The 22,438-nt window shown below is 45.4% G+C and overlaps 1 protein-coding gene across 5 annotated transcripts in view; it reads right to left on the minus strand.

Annotated features, from left to right (window-relative positions):
• Positions 1-22,438, minus strand: part of PAX5 (paired box 5) — a 137,363-nt gene that overhangs the window by 17,785 nt on the left and 97,140 nt on the right. For 3 of the 5 annotated variants that reach the window (XM_032206086.1, XM_032206081.1, XM_032206082.1), the window contains one exon: positions 16,380-16,481. The exons of the other annotated variants lie outside the window; for them this stretch is intronic. In XM_032206086.1, the coding sequence (XP_032061977.1) occupies positions 16,380-16,481 (102 nt within the window). The remainder of the gene's footprint in view (positions 1-16,379; positions 16,482-22,438) is intronic. 5 annotated transcript variants of the gene reach the window in all.

A 22,438-nucleotide genomic window follows, 5' to 3' on the forward strand; every position in this document is an offset into this window, starting at 1 on the left:
GCTAGGTATGCAGGGCTGAACTGAATAAAAGATGCTTTTTGCTAGGTTCATTTTCAGACTACTTTTCCAGTCCGTATTCTTATGTGTGATGTGGCACTGTGTGCACTCCTGAAGGCACTGACGAAGCAGAAGCACACAAGAAGAAAAATAGCACATGTACCGACAGGCACTGACAGATTATGTGCAGATGTACATGCATAGAGATGTGAAAACACTTTGCACATTTAGGCTTTTCTTGGCCACATCTCAGGTTAAAGAAACCCATCCAGAGACGCTTAACAGATCACAGGTAAATCCACTATAAGTATACATGGGATCAATAGACCACCTATTATCACCTTTGAGTCCTTCCACCAGTACACTTTTACTCACCAAAAGTGCATTCTGCTCATGCCTGTAATGCCTCATATTCGTTGGTTAATATTTCTATTAACAGTATATGTATAACCATTGCCGAAATTTTCACAAGTGATTTCAAAATCTCTGTGTGCATTGGGTAATTTTTTCCACACTTCAGCCAAAAAGCTGTTTATTGCAGTTGTGGCTGGAAGGCACATAGTCATATTCAATAGCATCTCTCCAAAGTTCCCTGTCCCACAAAGACTGCCAATTAACTTCAAATGAAGGATGTATATAATTTTATTATCCTACAGATTGCACACTATTGTCCCCTTCCTTTATCTTTATATTAACAAGAACCTGGTCAAAGATGTACAATTTTATTTGTAACAGTCCTGAGTAGGCTGTCATATTTAAAAAATCAAACATGCAGATTTTTGTAACACTACCTCATTTCCAAGATGCTACAAGGCACAGAAATCCCATCAATGACTAATGAGTTGTGGGTTAAGGTGGACGTACCTTGCTGTGAAGTCACTGTACTATTCTCGACCCGTGCTGCCTGCCATAAAATTTTAATGCTGCCTCTGACATATTTATGAAATACCTCACCTAGTCTTTGCAGGATGACAAAAAGATTTACATCTGCAATTACTGCAAGCACATAGGTTTTAGCTATGCACTTTAAACTTTTGTACACAAAGATATTTAACTTTAATACAACAAAGGTAGGTGGTGCCACAGAGCAACCATATTGGAACTGCATTAAGAGAGAATTATCTCCCTCTACAAAGAGGACAACCGTCCAACTCATCTGCTGCATTAAGAGAGAATTATCTCCCTCTACAAAGAGGACAACCGTCCAACTCATCTGCACAGAACATGGCATTGCAATTAATGATGAGGAGGAAGTTGCCCCTTCCCTTCCTTGGCTGCCCTCTACAGAGATGCCTGCCCTTTCTAACCAGACATCAGTACGTGACCTTTTGGTATTCCAGCTGGACCCAGGAATGAAAAGCTGAACTGCCAGAACATCCAAGTAAATCAAGACATGCTCATGAGGATGTGGGGCTAAAAATGAAGTTCCCCTCTGTGATACTCATCTTGTGCAGCTTGGCAGATTGTTCCAACCACGTGGTACCACTACGTGTGCCATGCAGGCTGCTTACTACCTTGCTGCTTGCAGCTCTCTTGAACTCTGGTCAATGAGGCCTCCATCTTCCTGATGCTCCATTTTAGGATCATTCAAGAAGGACAATTGGCATTGAGTGCCTTATTTCCAGTCAGGATGTCATACACACTCTCTGCGCTTGCATCCAGGCCTTTAAAGATCTTAGCATTTCCAGCCTTTGAGTGCACTGCAGCATGCATGATTTCATTTTCTCTGTTGCAAACTGAACAGCTGGTAGCACAGGCTAGATGAGAAGGGAAATTTCCATCTCACAAAACACCTTAAAATATGTTTGCAGCCCAAACTGTTAGAAAAAAAAGGTCAAGAAAATATATTGTGGAATGAAATTCTTCAAACTGTGTAATTGAAACGTTGCTTTTGGGTCAGTTGAAAATAGTCCACTCCATGCTTTTTTTTTTTTCAGATCTTTGCCTTTCTTTATATGTAATTTCAGCCTTTGGAATGTTAGCATAATATGTTGTTACTTCCAGGAATTACACAAGTAATTTAACTAACAGCAGAAGTAGTTATAAGGTTATGAGGCATAACAATATATCCATAATGTGGAAATTAGAGTTCAAATGTCTGGAAATTAAGGATTTGGGTATCTTGATAAAGGTACTTTGTTGTTGACAGTGAAGCAGTCTTCATTAATCTGAAAATACCGATGTGAAAAAGGGTAGGAAAGTGTCTTCGCAGCTCATGGAGCAGCTGCCCACACCAGCATGCTCACAGCCATCCCACTGCTGCCCTTGGTGACCATCTAGAACACGCTGAGGCAGGCCACTGCTCACTTAGGAGCAGGTCAGGAGCTCTGGCAACACCAGATTACAGAGTCCTGTCCTTTCTGCCAAGGTGGCAGCACCTTTGAAAGATGGAAAAGTTGAGATGTCTTCTAAGCCCCCTGTGTGGATGAACACTTCTGGCTGAGCCCCTCAAAATCTTTGCATCTCATCCTTCCATCCAGAAAGACTGGCTTTTCAGATGGAATTCAGGCATCAGCCATCCCTGGACTAGGGCTTTAAAATGTCAGCAGGGCAGGCTTTTCCTCCCTGGTTCTTTCTGTCATAACGGGGAGCTCACACAAGCTCTGAAATTCAGAGACGTGGCTACAGCAGGGATGTCAGTTTTTCCTTCTGACACCAAACACAATGCAAATTAATGTTTGAGTGACAAAAGACAGGTAATTTCTCACTTGATTTTCATAGCACTGCTTTGGTTTTACACCACATCCACGTTATAGCAGTTATTTTAATGCAGGAAAAAAACATGTCAGCCAAACACAGGTCAGTCTGTGGAAGCGCAGCAGCTTGGGCCTTCACAGGATCACCAAACACACATTTTGCAATCAAAGCCACTTCAGGGTGATATCTGCAGCCCATTTTACTCTGGCCCGATCCAACTGAGACAGCAACAAATTGCGCTGAGCATAAGGACACACAATTAGGAAGTGAGGACTGGTGGGAGCCTCATTCCCCACCTAGCAGGGGTAGCCTGATGCTTGAGGACACTGTGGCCTGGTATGTGCAGGCCATGTGCATCCTGAACCCCCAGGCCTGACTTCCAAGGAAAGAGGCTCCTTGCTAAGTGCTGGCACTCCTGTTCCTCACTTCAGGAAGCACACAAGATTGAATATTAAGCAGTCCTTTGCTGAACTGGCACCTTTGCTCCAAAAAAAGGTTCATATGAGGAAGAGAAGACAGGGCAGCATCTTCACACCAGGCCCAGAGAACAGCTGTTGACAAAGCAAGTGGTTCTTCTCCTACCTGTATGTCACTAATCACATCACTGAGTCCATGCACATATCTTAATTCAGCAAGTACAACATCCACACCCACTTGGGGATTAAATACTTTGCAGCAAAGGTGCTGTGTGGCAAAGTAACCTTTGTTACTAATACCTGAGACTCCAAAGATTTAGAGCATCTTGTGAAACAGACATTGATTCAGTACCAGAGTGCTGCTTTTAGTCTTCTTACGTAATAATTAAGGGGAACACTTTTAAACTTCCCAACTTAATTTCCAGTGAGAGTAGAGACTGATCCAAAGTCTACTGCTGTCACAAGTGAAAGACAGTGTATTAATTCTCAAAATTAATTTGATTCTCAAAATATACCAGTGTGTGATCTAACCATCAGTTTGCAACTATTTGAGTTTACTACAGGACAGATGCTCTATGTTCAGACAGTTCTAACTCCAAGAAAACTCTCTACAGAAACCATCACAGAAAATCAGGCCTACAGTCTTGGAAAACAAGACCAGCAAGACGTAAAAATGCTGAAGCTAGAAATAACACTACGAGGTTGCTGCAGACCCCTTAGCACCCCTCCCAAAACATTTATTGTGGTCCTCCTCAAGCTGCAAAGAGGACAAAGCTAACAAGGTATGGAGCCTCAGTGCCAGATCCTTCTCTCCAGCCTCTACTTGCGTTCCATCGGCAACACAAATGCTGGAAAGAGGAGACAGCAAGTTCACTGCAGACTAACTCAGCAAGTGTTTTCTAAAGCTATGAAGCTGTGCAGATGGCAAACCTCTCAGGCTGGCCCCCAGAGCCAGGTACAACTTACAGTATACATCCTTCCATGGGATGCTAAATGCACGCTGCAGATTTGCTATCCAGGGTCTAATGCTTCAGGGGAAAAGAAACTGAATCCTACAGGGCACCAGTCATACAGTCAAACAGCTGGCAGTTCAGCTGTAAAGCTTGGATGTGACAGCTGTACAAACTTGCTCTCTCTTCAGTGCTACCTGGTGGTTAGTTCACAATGGCATGGCTAACCCGCATGGCCCAGTGCCACCAATGTTGTGCGGATATACAACAGGCACACAGGATCGCACATACCACAGGATCATGGAATTGTAGGGATTGGAAGGGACCTCCAGAGATCATTGGGTTCAACCCCCCTGCCAAAGCAGGTTCCTTAGAGCAGACTGCCCAGGTAGGCGTCCAGACCAGCCTTGAATATCTCCAGAGAAAGAGACTCCACAACCTCCCTGGGCAGCCTGTTCCAATGCTCATCACCCTCACCGTGAAGAAGTTCTCTTGTATACTCATGCAGAATTTCCTGTGATCCATTTTGTGGCCATTGCCCCTTGTTCTGTCCCCACAGACAGACCACTGAAGAGAGGTTGGCCAAATCCCACTGTTTCCCACACTGAAGATATTTGTAAACATTGGTAAGAGCCCCTCTCAGTCTTCTCTTCTCCAGGCTGAACAGACCCAGGTCTCTCAGCCTTTCCTCACAGGGAAGATGCTCCAGGCCCTTTATCATCTTTGTTGCCCTCCGCTGGACTCTTCCCAGGAGATCCCTGTCTTTTTTGTACCAGGGAGCCCAGAACTGGACACAGTACTCCAGGAGAGGCCTGACCAGGGCAGAGTAGAGGGGGAGGATCACTTCCCCTGCCCTGCTGGCCATGCTCCTTTTAATGCACGCTAGGAACCCATGGGCCCTCTTGGCCACGAGGGCACAGTGCTGGCTCATGGTCAACCTGTCGTCCACCAGGATCCCCAGGTCCTTCTCAGAGCTCCTCTCCAGCAGGTCATCCCCCAGCCTGTACTGATACATGCGTTTGTTCCTTCCCAGGTGCAGGACTCTACACTTGCTCTTGTTAAACCTCATTTGGTTTCTTCCTGCCCAGCTCTCCAGCCTGTTCTGGTCTCGCTGAATGGCAGCACAGCCTTCTGGCATGTCAGCCACTCCTCCCAGCTTTGTATCATCAGTGTACTTGGTGAGGGTGGACACTATTTCCTCATCAAGATCGTCAATGATGTTGAACAAGACCAGACCCAGCACTGACCCCTGGGGCACACCGCTAGTCACAGGTCCCCAGTCGGACCCTGCACCATTGATCACCACCCTCTGAGCTCGGCCAGTCAGCCAGTTCTCAACCCACACCACAAGCTCCTTCTGCTTGTGGATACAGTGGGCCAGGAAATACTTTCCAGTGTTTTCTTTTGGGATCTAAGCGTTTTCTCATAGTCAAACACAGTTTGTCAGAAAACTGCCTTTTTGATTTTGGTGGCTTGGTCTGCTGCTCCACAAGCACCCCACACATCATTAGTGTTGCTCCCAACACCCCCATACCATCACTGGTTGCAGAGGCAGGTTCTGGGCACACCATATGGTTTGTAGAGCATACTATTTGTTCTTTGTAACCACAATGCTTTTGTAATCTCAAGGTTTTGAAAACTCTGGGTATTGATATAACACAAGGACACACAACCTTAAGAATGATGAACACTCAGAAATTGTATAGGATTTTGTGTGCTCCCACATCTGTGATGCTTAAGTCTGAGAAACCTCATCACAAGCAAAATTCAATCCCACAAGCACAAGCATATTCAGGCCAGCTGGCAGCCATGCTTTCACACCTAGCAAGCAATGACTGCACTCAGGACAAAAGTAATTTTACCAGATTTTCAGTGCTTTGCTTGACTAATCCAAACCACAACTTTCCAAAACCAGAACTAGTGTAGACCTCATGGCTTCCTAATTACATTCTGCTTTTGCTTTTTTACTTGTGCTTTGTTTCTACCAACAATCAGTAATAATAATAATAATAATAATAATAATAATAAGATCCAACAGGAGGGTACCCGTGGATGACAGAGCATGAAGCAACAAGCCTAATCTGTAGCAAGAAATGTCCTTGCTGGACATTGAGCTCCCACTGCACGCAGGTAAGCATGGGGATGTACTGCCTGGGAAGCCACTGTCATTGCTGCTTTTAAGAGCCAGTCAGTCAATGATTTGTTGGGAAACCTTATGTAAAGCTGTTCCTGCCTGTTGAGAGGAGAAGGCACCTTGCAGCCCCCACAGCTGCAAGGATGTGGGGGATCATCAGTGATGTCCTGATGCCTAGTCTCAGTGGTAATGAGCAGACCCCACAGAAGGCAAGCTCTATCAACCAGTCCTGCATTGGGCAGTTCCCTGATGCCATCTTCTACAGGGCAATTAATGACCGAGGCCAAACTTTTCAACATGTTTCATCTACAGGCACCTCATCTTTAAAATTCTGGCTGGGGCAGAGACTTGTGCTCACAATGCTTCCAGCACAAAGGGACCTGAAAGCAACTGGCTTGCAGAAGATAGAAAAACTTTTACTGATGATAAAAAATAAAAATAGAAACAGCAACAGAAGGCATTCTAAATTCTTGCTGTTGCTTTTATAATCACCAGCATTGCTTAAAGATGAGCAGTGAGTCAAGCTCCTAGCACTGAATGAACCATCAACCGGAAACAGCCTCTATTTTTAGACTGCTGTCAGTGTCTCCTTGTGGATATGCTGCACTGAGACAAGAGATAAAAGCTGTGCACGTCCTGCAGTTTAGCCCTGCCTGGGAGATGCAGGATTTAGCTCAGTATCACCAAGAAGTCAGAATTCTTTTGAACAAGCCTGTTATGCTGTGGCTCATTGGGTCTAGAAAATACAGCCAGGTCTGTCATCAAGACCTAGCACTGAACACCTTCCACTTCTCCTCCTCTGCTTGCCCAGGCAGCAGGTGGCTGCACTTAAGCAGGAGGCATCCCTCCACGTGGAGCAAACAAGCCCTGCCAACTACAGTGTGCTTGTCAATTTGCCCAGTGTAGCAACCTCCAAAATTACCCTACACACACTCAGTTACCATAAGCAAGCCAGGAGGCCTGGGCAGAGCAGAAAATGAGAAGACATGACCAAGACCCCTGGCATTCATCCATCCACACAAATTGTCCCCCAACAGGAACCCTTTTTGCAGCCAAACAGTGACTTCGGTCTCAGCATCTGGACAAAAAATCCCACGAGGTCAGTCCCTTGTCCCACGAGCAGTATTTCAAGCCAGCTCCTGGGTCAGCTGCCAGAGCCCCAAACTCCTCAGGTGGGGACAGGGTGGTCTCTGTGGCAAGGTCTGGCTGCAGCCCCCCGCCTCTGTGCCCCCCGGCCCCCCAGCGTTGCTACCGGTTGACGCGGCTGATTTATTTGACTGAAGCTAGCCAAACTGTCACTCAGGAGCTGCCCCCTTGGTACCTCTTATGCTGGATCTACTTGAGGGTGGGATTGCCTGAGCCGCTCCTGTCAGGGTTTTCAAACAAAACAAACCGCTGAATCTGGATCTGACAGCTCAGCCGCCGAATTAGGGCTATTTGCATGCTAATTTTCACCGTGCTTAACTCGCTGGCAGACCTAGCACGAGAAGCAGCCCCTGCATGTTTGGAACAATGCTTGACTGATCTAGCGGCATTAACGAGCAAATTATGGTAATTTTGTTATTACAAATTCATAGAAATTTCCAAAGAGTGGAGCAACACAATATGTTTTTTCTCCTCCTCCTCACTCCTAAATATGGAGCCTTTTGTTTATACACACTTTGCCTTGCTTACTTATGTTTAGTTATGCATAATGTTTCACTTCAAAGGGAGGAGGCAGAAATTACGGCTAGAGCCAAAGGAACCAGCACAGAAGCCTAGACTGGCTTACTAAGCCACTTGGGACAACGTCCCTGGCCAGGGTAAAGCAGCAGAGTGCCTTGGAAGTCAGGGGAGTCAAGAAAAATTGACCCCAGTTCAGGATCTGTTCTGTGGGAAGAAAATATGTTTGGGAACAGCAGATCTAGAAGCTGTTGGTTTTTCTTTTCCAATGTTTCACCTTCTTTCCATCACCAGCATAATTTCTAAATCAATTTAATGAAATAATTTCTGACAATGTTGTATTGAAAACAATATAATTTCTGTCTATATTCTTTGTAAGTGCAGTAATTACATTCCTAAAATAACAAAATATTTCTCTAGTCTTCCAAGTTCCTGGCAGCCCCTTATTCAAAAAGCACTGGATAAATGCATATCAGCTATTTAACTGCTTCATTATTAATTATTAATAAATGATTAGAAATCATTTGTCATTTGGTTTGCAACCTGCTATTGCCCCAAGATATTTGTGATGGCACATCACTTGCTTCATCATATGCGATAGAATTTCTGTAGGATTTGCCTTCTGACATTACAGAAAAGTGGGGAAGCACCTCTATGAAGCAGTCCTAGACTTAGGAAAAAGCAGTAATTCATTTAAATGGAAATTACATACTCCAACATCTCCAACATCAGTACTTTCTGTACTTTAGCAGTCGGTCTTCTGGCTGTAAAGGTGAATGCTGTGATATGCTTTTGTGTGCATTTAGGGGCATGAAGGTGTTTTAGGGACACTCTGGATGATGGCTGGATGCACACTATATAACTGCATTCACAAACTGAAATGTGAAATCCCTAAAGAGTCAAAACATTCTGGGTCAAAATCTTCAGGCAGCTACAGATTACCTTCAAGGTAGTTATGCTAAGTGCATGTCCTAGCATCAATCCTTCTACCTGCTGATAGAAAACACGATTTCTCATGGCATCTCTTCCACCTGATCAAATTCTCTGCCTGAATCCCAAAAGACAAGCAGCAGAAATAAGCAACCCAGAATTTACACACCCTCCTGAAGCCACCTGTCCAGATAGAGCGAGACAAGCACATCACTGAACAGTCTCACTCTGACCCTGAGGAGCCCTGGCCCGTTGGGTGGGACAGAAGGGCACAGGGAGGAATAGAAGGGGTTTTGACAGAAATGAATATGGTATAATCCATTATACAGTGGAGCTGCAAAAAGTCATGATACTGGCAAGAAGCAAGTAATCACAATCAGAACAGAGGCAAAAATCCTTGTAATATCAGAGTATGAAACAGGTGAAGCAGATGGCAAAAGGATTCAGATATCATCTCCAGGCTTCAAGGAGACAACTTGCAACTTTCCACTTCACCAAAGAAGTGTTAAGAGGTCCTTTCAGAAAAAAAGTATTTCCTCCCTGATTTTCCTTTTGCTTTCACTGGTGGCAACAGCATTACTGTTTAAGTAACCAACTGTTTCCAGCTTTATGCTGTGAATCAGAAGAGCACACACAGTTCAGGCTCTCCCACTGATGCCCTCTATCATGCCACATACTGTAATTTTCTTTGTCAGTCACTGTTTTTCAATGTTTTACCTCCCAGCTACCTTCCTGTCAAATATTTACTGCTTCACACCAGGAGGCTACAAAATGCTATGACAAAACTCTGGCACAGGCAGAGCCAAAAACTAGTAACATAAACATATGATAATACTGGTGACTAAACTCTTCACAGTGCATGGCAGGGGAACACTATCCCCATAGGCTTTGTGTAGAAACTGTTATCTTGTAATACCTGCCTTTTGATCCCAGCCACAACACAGCACTTGTGCTTCTGTTCTTCGCACAAACGTTACCATACGTAATGTTTCAAGTGGGTTGAGAGAGGGTGTTTCCCCTTAGAGGGTTAGGTGGGAGAAACAGCCTAAACAGGGAGAAGCTACACAATCTATGTCTGCATCAGTATCTTCTAATCACAAGGAAAAAAAATATTTTAAAAACCATGTGTTTTGTTTCTCAACATTATCTCTTTCTGTTTTGCACATTTGGGCTAGCCTCTTCCTTTAGATAAAAGATTGTTAATGATACCCTTGCTATTTTTTATGCTTTTCTTTTAGAAGCCCATTTTTGAATGTCACTGTTTTCAGGTCCCTTTAGTTGGGTAATTGCACATAGACTTCATATAAAGGAAATTCATTTGTTCAGGGTCACTGCATGGTTTTTCATTAAAAACAAATTACCGGTGTTGAGAAAGGACATCTGGGTTTCAAGAGTCCCATTAATGACTGTATTTTCAGCATCACTATTCCGGACAGTCTACCCTTTCCTGTCACCCTGTGCACAGGGCCCCAAGAGGACAATGTGAATGACAGTCCTGGGGAAGGGAGGACATGGGAGAGGTGCTCAGGACTCCATCCCAAAGACAGGTAGGTGGAAAAATGAGGAAAAAGGTAGAAAACAGAGGGTAACGGGGCTGCTGTCTGAGCACTTCCAACACCAGAGCCAGAATAAATACTTACATGAACAAGCATGGTTACTTGAGTATAATCTTTTTGCATTTCAGCCGCAGACACACCAGCAGCAGTGGGAGCCACCAGTGGGGCCAGTGGCAGGCACCTCTGGGCTGCAACAGGTCACCATGGTCATTGGTGGGAGAAGATGGGTGGAGACCAATTTCCCTGGATCCTTGTGCAAACATTAGGCACTGTCCCGTGACAAGGAAGCTGCCTGTATAGCTCCCTTCAGACTCTGACAGTGAATTACAGCTTTGTTTTTTAGCAGTGTCTCAGGTCTAAAGCAGAGCTATCACACTGGTGTGGACTGCAAGCATAACTGATTTCCAGAGAGGGACCTACTGTTAACAGCTTACTGACTCACTTTCTGCTCATAATATTAGACAGAAGATATTGGAATATTGGAATTCCTGATTCTGAGGTGTATTTCAGCAGTGCTGTAATCAAAACATTGAGTCACAGGCTTCAGTAGGTCTCTTGATGCTGCTCATGGAAGATCAGCAGTGAGGCCTGACCAGGATGCTAAGGGCTTTATCCAGTCTGGCCTTGGAAACCATCAAAGATGGAGACTGCACAGCCCCTCCAAGTAACCTCTCCAACTATTTGGACCTCCCTGTGGGACAAAAGTTTGAAGCTTTCCCTCATGTCTTGTCTGCATCTCACCTGTTGCTACTTAAACATATGGCCTTTTCTGTGCCGGGGGCAGAGGGAGGGAGGCAAAATGCAGCATTCTTGTAGTGATCCTATGAGTGAGAGGGATAATCTCTTCCCTCCATCTCCTGTCCAGAATGTTTTTGGCCATGCACATTTTGTTTGCTGCCAGTGCACGCTGCAGTCAGATGCTTAGCTCCCTGTCTGCCCCTGGATGCTTTCCAGCATCCAGCCAATCCCCAGCCCATTGCAATGTGCTCCCTTTCCTGGTGCAGGATGCTGTGTTTGCCCTTGCTGTCTCCTCCTCCAGCCTGCCTAGATGCCTCTACAGGACAGCCCTACCCTTTGATCTGCACTCCTCGGTTTCATGTGATCTTCAGATGTTACACATGTGTGCTCCACCACCTCCTCTACTTCATGGATAAAGGTGTTAAAGAGGACAGACCCCTGCACATATGCTACAGTGTCGCATACAGTTAGAGCTTGGCACTAACCACCAGCCTCCAAGCTTGACCATCCCACCAGTTATTTTCCCATTTTGCTGTCCATCAGCAGCATCCACACCGTAACATTTAACTTGGATAAAAGCATACAAAGGGACACGAGAACACTGCGAAAGACAGCGTTTTGCAGGCCATGGATCAAAGTGACTGGGCAGTACCTGAAGCATCACAGCCCCTACCCCAGGGGCAGCCTGTGCTCCTGTAAGTCCTACCCTGTTTATCTGTTGAGTGCCCAGGCCCTGTGCTGTCAGAGGACTGTGGTGTGCCATCACTGCAGCACCTCTTGAAAAGCTCCTCACCAGTCACCTTTTCAGGGATAACAGCCACCAAAAGGCAGAAGGCAGTACAAGCATGTAGGGCCAGTAACCTGCAGAGGAACACTCTTTACAGGACCCACAAGAGATGCCAGCTCTCAGTTTCTAAAGCTCTGGACTGAAATCAAAGCTATACCTCTGGTTCTTTGGTTTCTTTAGAGAAAAATCTGTGATTAGTTTATTCTCTTGGCCACATTAAACATTCATGAATCACATACATGTCAAAAAGGGAATTCTGTGGTGACAAGAAAGTCCCTGTATTTGCAGAGAAGGAAGGAGGGAAATCTAAGAGTGTGGATCAAATGTTTTGTGCCAGGCATGGAAACGCAGAGGGGACATGCTCCCATAGGACAGTCTTGGCTGCTGGAGAGCCAGGAACCACTGGTGGGAGGAAGAAGCCTTTCCTGTTCAGACAAATAGTGGGGAACCTGGAAAAGCGATACAAAGAGAGCAAGAAGCTGAAACTACATGGCTGCTGTTTCCAGCTTGAAAATGCCAAGGGGCTCAAAGGTTTCCCTCACTCTTCACACATACTATAAACCCCCAGCAACTATGACACAAATACCAAGTATAGTGGGGAACAGCTAATTCACAGCAGCACAAGCAATGTCAGCAGCATGCAACAAAACACCCTGTATGTCTTGTTGTATATATATTTCTCTCATATCTCTAAGTACCTAACTCACACAATCACTTAATAATGAGCAAAAATTAATGGCTAACAATTAAAAATCTCATCAAGGAAGCACATTTCTAGCAGAGGAGGTGGCATGTCATGAAATGAATCCCTGTGAAAGAGGCAAAACAAACGTATACATGCTTGGTCATGGCAATTTGGCTATTTCAGAACAATTGCAGATGTGCCTCTGGAACCAGACCTGATCTGTCAGCTACTTCTGGGTCAGCCCCTCAGAGACTGTGGTGCTTTCCCTAGCAAGACTCTGAAACTCACCCTGCAAATGACAAGAGGCAAAGAAGGATTGAGAAGGTATTTTGGATGCTAGTTAGCAAATTCTCACTTAAATGAGAAGGCGAACCTAAAGAAATTGGAGCTGACCTTCACACTAGCTGGAGCAGAAGGTTGTTATTAAAGGAACCAGTGAGAGGAACAGTGCAGTTATTCAATGTAATGGGTCACACAGGCCTATGTGTAGTTAAAAATAAAATCTATTACCTGGGAAAATCAGCTCAGACGACTCTATATCACTGACCCCTCACTGCATTTCCTCATACTGAGCTCCACCAAGCCCATCATTCTCACAGATTTGCCATCCCACTCTGGCAGGTGCTCCTGAACAGCTGGTAACTGCTGATGTATTTATTCCCCAGCTCCCACAACCAAAAATAATAATAATAATAATAATAATAATAATAATAATAATAATAATAAAGAAAAGGAAGAACATGTATACCCCTTAAATAGGGAAGTGACCAGGGCCCATGGTTGGATTTTCACGGAGTCACAGAATATCCCGAGTTGGAAGGGACCCACAAGGATCTTTATGACAAACTCCTGGCTCCCCAAAGGACCACCCAAAAAGTCAGGTTATGTGTATGAGAGCATTGTCCAAATGCTTCTTGAACTCCAGGAAGTTCAGTGCTGTCGCCACTTCCTAGGGGAGCCTGTTCCAGTGCCCAACCACCCTCTCTGTGAAGAACATTTTCCTGATATCCAGCCTGACCCTCCCCTGTCCCAGCTCCATGCCATTCCCTCGGGTTCTGTCACTGTCCCCAGAGAGCAGAGCTCAGCGCCTGCCCCTCCACTCCCTGTGAGGGAGCTGCAGGCCGCCACGAGGCCTCCCCTCTGTCACCTCCAGGCTGAACAATCCAAGCAACTTCAACTGCTTCTCCTATGTCTTCCCAGCTAGACCCTTCTCCATCTTTATTGCCCTACTTTGGACACTGTCCAACAGTTTTATGTCTTTCTTCCTTATACTCTGGTGCCCAAAACTGCACACAGTACTTGAGGTGAGGCTGCACCAGCTCAGAGCAGAGTGGGACAATCCCCTCCCTTGGCTGCCTAGCAATGCTGTGCTTGATGCACCCCAGCCACTCCTGGCCGCCAAGGCACACTGCTGGCTCATGTTCAGCTTGCTGTCAACCAAAAGCCCCAGATCCCTTTCTGTGGGGTTGCTCTCCAGCCTCTCATTCCCCACTCTTTACATATAACCAGGGTTGCCCCTTCCCAGGTGCAGAATCTGGCACTTGCTCTTGTTAAACTTCATATTATTAGGGATCACTCAGCTCTCTGATTTATCCAGATCTCTCTGCAAGGCCTCATCAACCTCAACAGAGTCAAAAGCTCCAGCCAATTTGGAATCGTCTGTGAACTTGCTCAAAAATCCTTCAAGTCCTTCATCCAAATTGTTAATGAAAACACTGAAGAGGACTGGTCCTAAAATGGAGCCCTGGGGAACCCCGCTAGTGACAGATCACCAGCCTGATGTAGCCCCATTTATAAGAGCCCTCTGGGTCTCACCTGTCAGCCAATTGTTCACCCATCTTACTATGCTTTTATCTAACTGTATTCTGGTCATTTTGTTCAGACAGATACTGTGAGGGACAGTATTGAAAGCTTTACTGAAATCCAGAAAGATTGCATCAACTGGCTTGCTTTGGTCAACTAGATGGGTGATCTTGTCATAAGAGAAAATTAAGTTTGTATTGAAAGGCGGTCTGGAGGAAGATGACAGATTTCTACAAGGTTTCTAAAAGCCTCTAAGTTGCCATCTCTAAACTTTGTGTTCAACAGCAGGTTCAGGCACAGAATTCATACCTCTGTCTTCATGACCAGCCTGGCACACACATGATTAACTGATCCTCATACTCCAAATGATCTGAAGTGTAACTACAGTTTTCAGTCATGCTAAAAAGTTAATGTAAAATTGAATCCTCAGGTGATTTAAGCAGCTGGCAATGCCACTGAAGTAAGAGCAGCCAAGCTGAGGACAGAAAAAGCTTTCTAATAGCTATGTGTCGTTGAGAAATAGTGTAAAACAGGAAGTCTAACCTAACACTTTCCAAACAAGACTTTCTTTCAGATGTTCACTTTTTATCTTTTTATTAAAAAAAAAAAAAACACCTGCAGTCTTTCATCCTCTGTAGTCTCTCCAAGACCACATTTTATGGGTAAAAATTGTTTCAACTTAACCTCTGATCTAGCATCCATAGCCAGTTTCTAACTCTAACACAAAAATAACGTGGCTGATTAGATTATTTTTCTTAATTTCTCAGTGATCTGCTGGAAAACATTTAACAGAATATAATCAATTCTGGACAAAAAGACTAATCCCAAAAGCCTGGTCATCATATAACTATCATCAACTCCTACTTTCTTATTAACAGTATTGTTTTCTAAATCACCACCTCCTGGAGCCATGTGATTACATATGAAATTCCACTTTGGGGGATTTTCTTCAGTAATTGTCTGACCTTGCTGACTCCAAAGTGTCTAACTCAGATGACCTTAAAGGCTTAGAAAGCAGTAGGGGGAAGAAAGATAATCCCCAATTTATCATTAATTTTCAAGCTATACAATACTTAGGGACCGGATTCATTACTTTTAACATATATATTTGAGCCTCAAGATACTTCTTGCCCTTGTAGACAGCAGTGTCTGTCATGTCCAGACCAAAGGCGGCAGAGCCTGGGGACAAATCCCTTTGTTTCTTTCAAGCCTAAATAACCGCACTGATTTCCAGCAGTATCTGATCCCCAGTGCTTTGGCAGGAGTTAGCCCAACTCAGTCTTTCCACCACCACACACCCACCAGCTGCCCACTGCCAGCACCCCAATATCACCATCCTATTGAGCATTGCATGCAGATCCACAGCCAACAGTAAGAGAGGATTATGTAGATTATGTTAGGCTTATGCAGACCTTACTCTGCCAGACCCAGGAGCCTGCACACACTCAGCTCCCACCGGTTGCACAAGCTAGCCATTCGCTGGTACCTGCCATCTGGCATTTCTCACCATGAGGCTCAAAAAGGGGAAGGTAATTACAGAAAGAGATGTATAAATAGCAACTGTCCTGAGGAAAACTATGTTCCCCAAAAGTCATTTGGGGATTGCCACAGTTTGGCACAGAGAAATGTTAAGGTCAGGACATGTCTAGCTCCCAGGGACTAGCAACCTCTTATGTAAGACATGGCAGAGGGATAAAAAGGTGCCTCTGTTGAATGGGAAAAGCCTTGAATGGTCCAAAATTAAGCTATCCCCAAGCTTCGCACATGGAAGGCTGGAGGCACTTTCAGCATCCCCATGCAGATAATGTGCTTTGCCAGTCTAAAGGCTGGATTGTCTCTAGCACTGGGAAGTCTGCTCCTTCACTTAGGGCTGCATTACATCTCTTCCCTCTCCAGTGCTGTGATTTCTGTCTCATGGTTGCCTCAGTGCAGAGTGTCCAGAAAGTGCCACGTTTTCTTTCTGAAATGCTGTCTTCCCCGCCTCCCACCCCCTCCTCCCCCCCATTTTTTTTTTGAAAACTCACCAGGCACCATTCCTGTCAGCGCCGGAGCTGAGTAGCTGCCCTGTCCGGCAGGGGGGACATGTGGAGGGTATCCTGGGAGGGTTGTGCTTGCCAGCTCACGACCTGAGGAATCAAACCAACAAATCACCACGTGAGCATCACGACCAGTGGACATGGTTTTACATCTCCCCAAACACTGTGAAAACAGCCATGCATTTGTCATAACTACTCTGCAAGTACCAGAGTGGGATTTTTAGCCTGGCGGAGGGAGAAGACACAATTTCCCTTCCTCTGTAAGCTGCCATAACACTCTGACAAAAAGAGAGATGGAAAGGGGAAGAGATGAACACTGCAGGGAGCAAAAGGCACCAGTTTCAACTGCAGCTGCTCTCCCTTTATTCCCAAGTTTATCCAAAGTTCAGGTTTGTAAAATCAGAAACAGCAAAATGTGAAATAACACTGATTTTAATGACACTTTCCCAGAAAACTCTCTAGGAAATCACACCACATGGTCTGATGGCTTGCAGAGACCTAAATACAAAGCAGGATATTATTTGCATCTCTTATTAAGGCAGTTTAAGAAAGAAAAACAAAACAAAACAAAACAAAACAAAACAAAAAAAAAAACACACACACATTGAGGCCTAAAGCCAGTTCAAAAAAAAACTGGCTGTTGCTCCAGAAAAAGGGGAGTCAGATTCACATACACAGCCTGACAGGGCACTCTTTACTTAGACTACAGAAACGTGCCTTCTTATTCAAATCTCCTCAGGTCTTCCACAGAAATCACACCACAGAAAGGCAGTGGGATGTCCCCAGCCCATTCTGCCCCTCGATCACTGTGCTGAGGTGCCCTCACTTCAAGCACAGCTCCAGACACAGCTCTGAACACCAACCTAGGACATTCAGCTGCCTGCTGAGCTAAGACAAGAGGTACACACTGGATTCCGCACCACAGACACTACACAAGCAATGTCCAGACCCTGTCCAGACCCTGCCTCCCACGGTGCAGGTGCCAGGATATCCTGCTCCACAGGCTGAAGCTGATGCAGTGAGATTTCAAGGAAATTTGCTGTAGTTTGTTGTGCCAAAATTAGTTCAGGAGCCCACAAGGCGAAAGAGATGTTCCCATGAATCACCCCAGGAAGGATTCAGCACAGCCAGCCTCTCATCCTAAAGGGAATCCTCAAGTTCACCTCCTCAAAGCTGAGGGCATCCTTGGTTGTATCACTCATTCCAGGACAACTGCCTTCAAAGAATGGTCATACACATGGTAGCATCTACCCTGAGACACCATGGAAGGGTCTGGAGTTGCTGTCCTGTACTGGTGTGCATCAGCTTTGAGCTTCCTCTCCAGTCAGGTGAAGGACAGGGGATCCATTCTCCCCCTGCCTGCATGGCTCACGTGTCACCTCGGTGCTCCCACACCTCAAACTCGTGCATGGAAGGGACCACACAGGTGACAACCAGCAAGATCAGAGATGCTATTAGCACAAAGAAGGCTCAAAACAGCCTGCTCAGCAAAAATCACCGACTGACAGTTCCTTCGTTAAAACATGGTTATCTCAGATCGATGAGAAATACAAGTTGTTTCTCGATTTTAACATCCCTGAAAAAAATAAGTGTACATATTTTCATGTTCAAATTGTTTAGCATAGGCATTTAATTTTACAATAGTCATTTTTAAAACATATTTAGAGCTTGTAGAGATTGAAAACACAGGTAAAAATTAAACATTATGTTATCTCTGCAGTATGGGGAATGTGAAAGTATCTAAGGTCTCCATAAATGTGGTCAAAGGACGGCAACTTCACCCCCTCTACTCGCAGGCAGTGCGAGGTTAACAGTGATCTCCCCTGCTTGCCACCCCACCAACATGGGTCCCAGTAGGGCTACCACTGCTCTTCCCTTCCTCTCCCCTTTCTATCACCACAAAAAGCAGAAGACTCGTTTTCCAAAAGTATCCATTTCTCTGGCAGCACATATCCAAAGGTGAGGTTCCCTTCTCATCTCACACACTGACCCAGTGTTCATTTTCTGCAAGGAAAAGCTGGCAAGGACCAAGGGAACAGCTGCAAGTGCTGCAACCCTGTCTTGTCCTCTTGATTCATCTGATATGCTTACCCAAAAAAAAGAGAACAGAGCATCATTGTCCTCCATGAGATTTTCCCCAAATACAGGCAAGCTTCAATTCTGCTCAAATAATTAGTTTCAGAGAAACTTCAACAACCCTAGTACAAAATGAGGGCAAGAAGCAGCATCCATACTAGGATGTCCATACTGTACAAGAGTAAAGCACATCTGCATTTTAGTAGTGGGCCACAGAGACTTCAGCACACACTTATTCCTGAGTTCCTTTGGCCTAGTCTCTTCTAAAGGTTATTAGATGGCTAAATTTGCAGGCAGGACAAGGATGGCCTGGAGGCAGAGCTTCCTCCCTCCTGCCTTTACATCCTGCAGGACAGAGCAGCTCAGCTGCCACCCCCAGCCTTAAGAGGAGCTCAGCTATAGCAGAGCCTATCAGGATTTTCCAACAACAATTGCTGCCAGCACAGGGAGGTCACTATCTAAGGCTTCAGGTGCCCAAATACGTTGCCGAGTTTGCCCATGGAGAGGCTGGCAGCCCCATTGCTACCCATACCTGCAGGGGTATCTGCTGGCCTGCCGTCAGCATGCCAGGCATGACGATGGGTCTCCCACCCCTGCAGTCACAGCTGGCCCACAGCTCAATTAAAAGTTTATCAAGGAAAAAGTTTATCGAGGAAATAATTACCTGTAATCCTCATGTGACCGTGTGTTGCAAATTTTATGCCAGATTTATGTAAAAAAATAAAAGGCAGAACTACGGAATGGCAGCCTGTTATCCAGCAAGCAACCACTCGCACTCCACTGGCTGGTGATACCAGCACTGATTTTTCCCTAAAATTGAGAGTGAGAATGAAAGAAAAGAGCAAAACAATGGACTCCATATGCTTAGGCTCCATCTCCACTATCTCAGGAAATCCCTTAACAAAGGGATGTAAAACAGACTGTAGAAGCCTGCAGAGTTTATAATACTGGCACTTAAAGCACCAGCAGTTCCTGCAGCTCACCACGCTCGCTGGGGGTGGGGAGATAACCTCGTGTCACGGCACGTGGGGCTGACAGTATGTCACTGTCAGAGACAGAGGGAGCACACACAGCTCACTTCTTCCTACTGCAAACAGGATGGGCACCTGAACTAGATAATCGATTAGCTGACAAATACCTGTTCACGTTTTGCAGATAACTAACTGTTTCTGACCTTCCTGGCAAAGGAGATAGTCCTGAGGGCCATGAAATGACTCTATCCATGTTACCTTTGAGGATGAATATTCAAGAGAGCGTGCCACATCCAGGGGCCCTGGCTCACTGCCTTTCATGCCACTTCAGTCCGCAGGAGACCCTGACATATCCTTCAGGTGTCCTCACTGAGCTTACCCAAATCACTAGGGAGTACCTTTAAGATGTGCATCACCAGCATGCGTCTGACCTGTCCTACTCCAGGGGCTTGCTCATTCAGCCCTCCCATGAAGGCATGATTCAGATATGTTCTTTGAGTGGGAAGTGGTGAGGCTGGCAACATCATTACTAGGGTGGGAAGTATGTCCTTTCCCTCAACATGGCCAGGTCCCAAGGAAGTTCTGTCTCATCCACATATGATCCTTACCTTTTCACAGGCACTTTGCACCACCCCAGAGGAGTAACACATTATTCCTTGACTTCCAGCAGCACTTTGGATACCCCAGGTCCAGGCTGCAAAGCCTAGAAGGACTTTGAATCTTCATTTTGAGTCAACATATTCTGGAAGCTCAGGGGAGCATACAGCATCTAGGCATGATGCTGAGGAGATGGGATGATTTTGCACGAGTGTGGCATGCCACTGGCGGCACACAGTATACCACTGTCATACAATATCCTATGTCTGCAAGCCCAACAGCAAAGTGTCACCATCCACTAGGACTGCAATTAAACCAGAGACTGACTTGAAGTAGGTTTATGGGCATAGGTTTAAAACAATAGCAACCCTAGAAGTGATGTATGGACAACAAATATGAATACAGGACTATCTGCACTCAACAACCCTTGCCACAGCACCATACAGTCAAATGAGCCCTCTTGGAAACACAAAACTGCAGAGTAGAGGAAACCTGAGATTAGGACGACTCAGGAAGCCTTCATCCCGGAGATGAGGGTGAGGAGCCCATTTTCAGTTTTCAGTACTGCTACGGACAAGCCACTTTCTGTCTCCAAGCCTTGTCTTTTCCATCTCTCCAAGGGGGAAAGAGTTAACCATTTCTTGATTGAGTCTGAAGGATTAGCAGCCCTGCAGCATTCTAAGCAACGTGACATTTGAAATGCTTTTCCCACCAAGGTGCTTTACAACAAGGGGCACACCAGCCTAAACTCCAGCAGGCAGGCTGCAGCACATGCTTACCAGCATTGCCTTGTGACTTTCCACCAAGAAATGAACGTACACCCATCTGGAGAGGGGCTGAGGGCCACGAAGCTGTGCAGCAATGGTATGCCATGAGGTGGGGTGGGTGCACGCACCCTGGCTGGCAGTGGAGCAAGTGCCTCTTTTACAGACAAGTATGTATGTATGTGACCATCTTGAGCTTGCTACAGGGATGAAAAGTTGCTCATCATTTTGAGTTTGAGGCATATTCCTGATGGAATTCATTCTGCATTACTCCAGAAACTAGAATATAATGATGCTTAATAATAATAATATCAACTGGCACTGTGGGACCAGAGGCCGCAGCTACGTGTCAAAGTGCTTGGCTCTGTACACAGAAGATATGCAATGAATGTCCGTCCTTCCATTCACCAGCAGCTGACAGCTTGCTTGCACTGAGAGCAAATTATCATTCCTCAGAAAAAGTGCAAATAAGTAATTTTCTTCCATAAAAGAAATTATTTTGCAACCAGCAGCAGGAGAGCTAAGCAACACCCCCTCCAAGCACGCATGGTAAGCAGCACTCAGACATTGGCAAATGTTCTGCTCCTGCACACAATACTAGAGTCCGGCAACATGCAGCAGGAAAGGCCTCTTGTCTCCAAACCACAGTGAGAAAAAAATAAGGGAACGGTTCAGAAGCATTCTTCATTTTACTCATCTTTTTTTTTTTAGAAAAAAAAAAAAAACAGTGAAGAGCATTTCCAAGTGTGTCTTTGTATAATAATGTGTGTAAACGTGAGTCCAATTAACTTCACACTTAACTACTAATGAAATTATCTCATTTTGCTATCAGCTCAACTCTCATCCATGGCAGTAATTAACCACTGGGGGTTGTCACTCCCAGACACATGACACGAGGACTTCCTCAAGCTCAGGTGCTTCAAACCCTTGCAGAATTCATTACCCTGACAGTGTGAAAACCCTTCACTTTCAATACCACAGGGCACCAACATGTTTTTTTTCCCTTTATCTAACTGATTGCCAGTAACAGTATGAAAGAAATGAATCCACTGGAGAGGTAATTAATTACTGCACAGGATACATTAGAAAATGCAGGGGGTTCAGGTGGTGGGGAGGGTAGTTCAGAAGCTGTTTTGCCAATGCCTCAGAATAGCTCCTCTGCAATAGAGGGCATTTTCCTCTTTGAGGTGCCTGTGGGCTGTACTGAAGCAATGCTAGCCATGCGTAGTAGCTTCCACTCGCTGTTTCATGCCTACAGCAGACCTGAAATTGCCATCAGCTCAGGAACTTGGGCAAGGACTAGGCAGTGCATTGTGTTAACAGGATAATCTCACCTCTCCAGAGACAAAGGTTCAGACACAGAATAGTCTATATTAGTCTATAATAGACACTAGTACTATAAAAAACAGCTGCACGGTTTGTGAATGCCCCGTGTGTGTTTGCTCTTGCCACAGGTGTGTTCACAAAGTCACTGGCTGGTCTGAAATAGCCACCCAAGGCCATGTGCACCCCACGTCATGCCCCATGCTGGGGGTGCTCCACCATGGAATCAAGAAGTTCCCCAGGGCCCCATGCAGACAGGTCACAGGACAAAGACTGAAGCAGCCAAACTTGCTACAAAAGAGACTTCTCTTTGAAA

Source organism: Aythya fuligula, chromosome Z (genome assembly GCF_009819795.1).
Source record: "Aythya fuligula isolate bAytFul2 chromosome Z, bAytFul2.pri, whole genome shotgun sequence".
NCBI lineage: Eukaryota > Metazoa > Chordata > Aves > Anseriformes > Anatidae > Aythya > Aythya fuligula.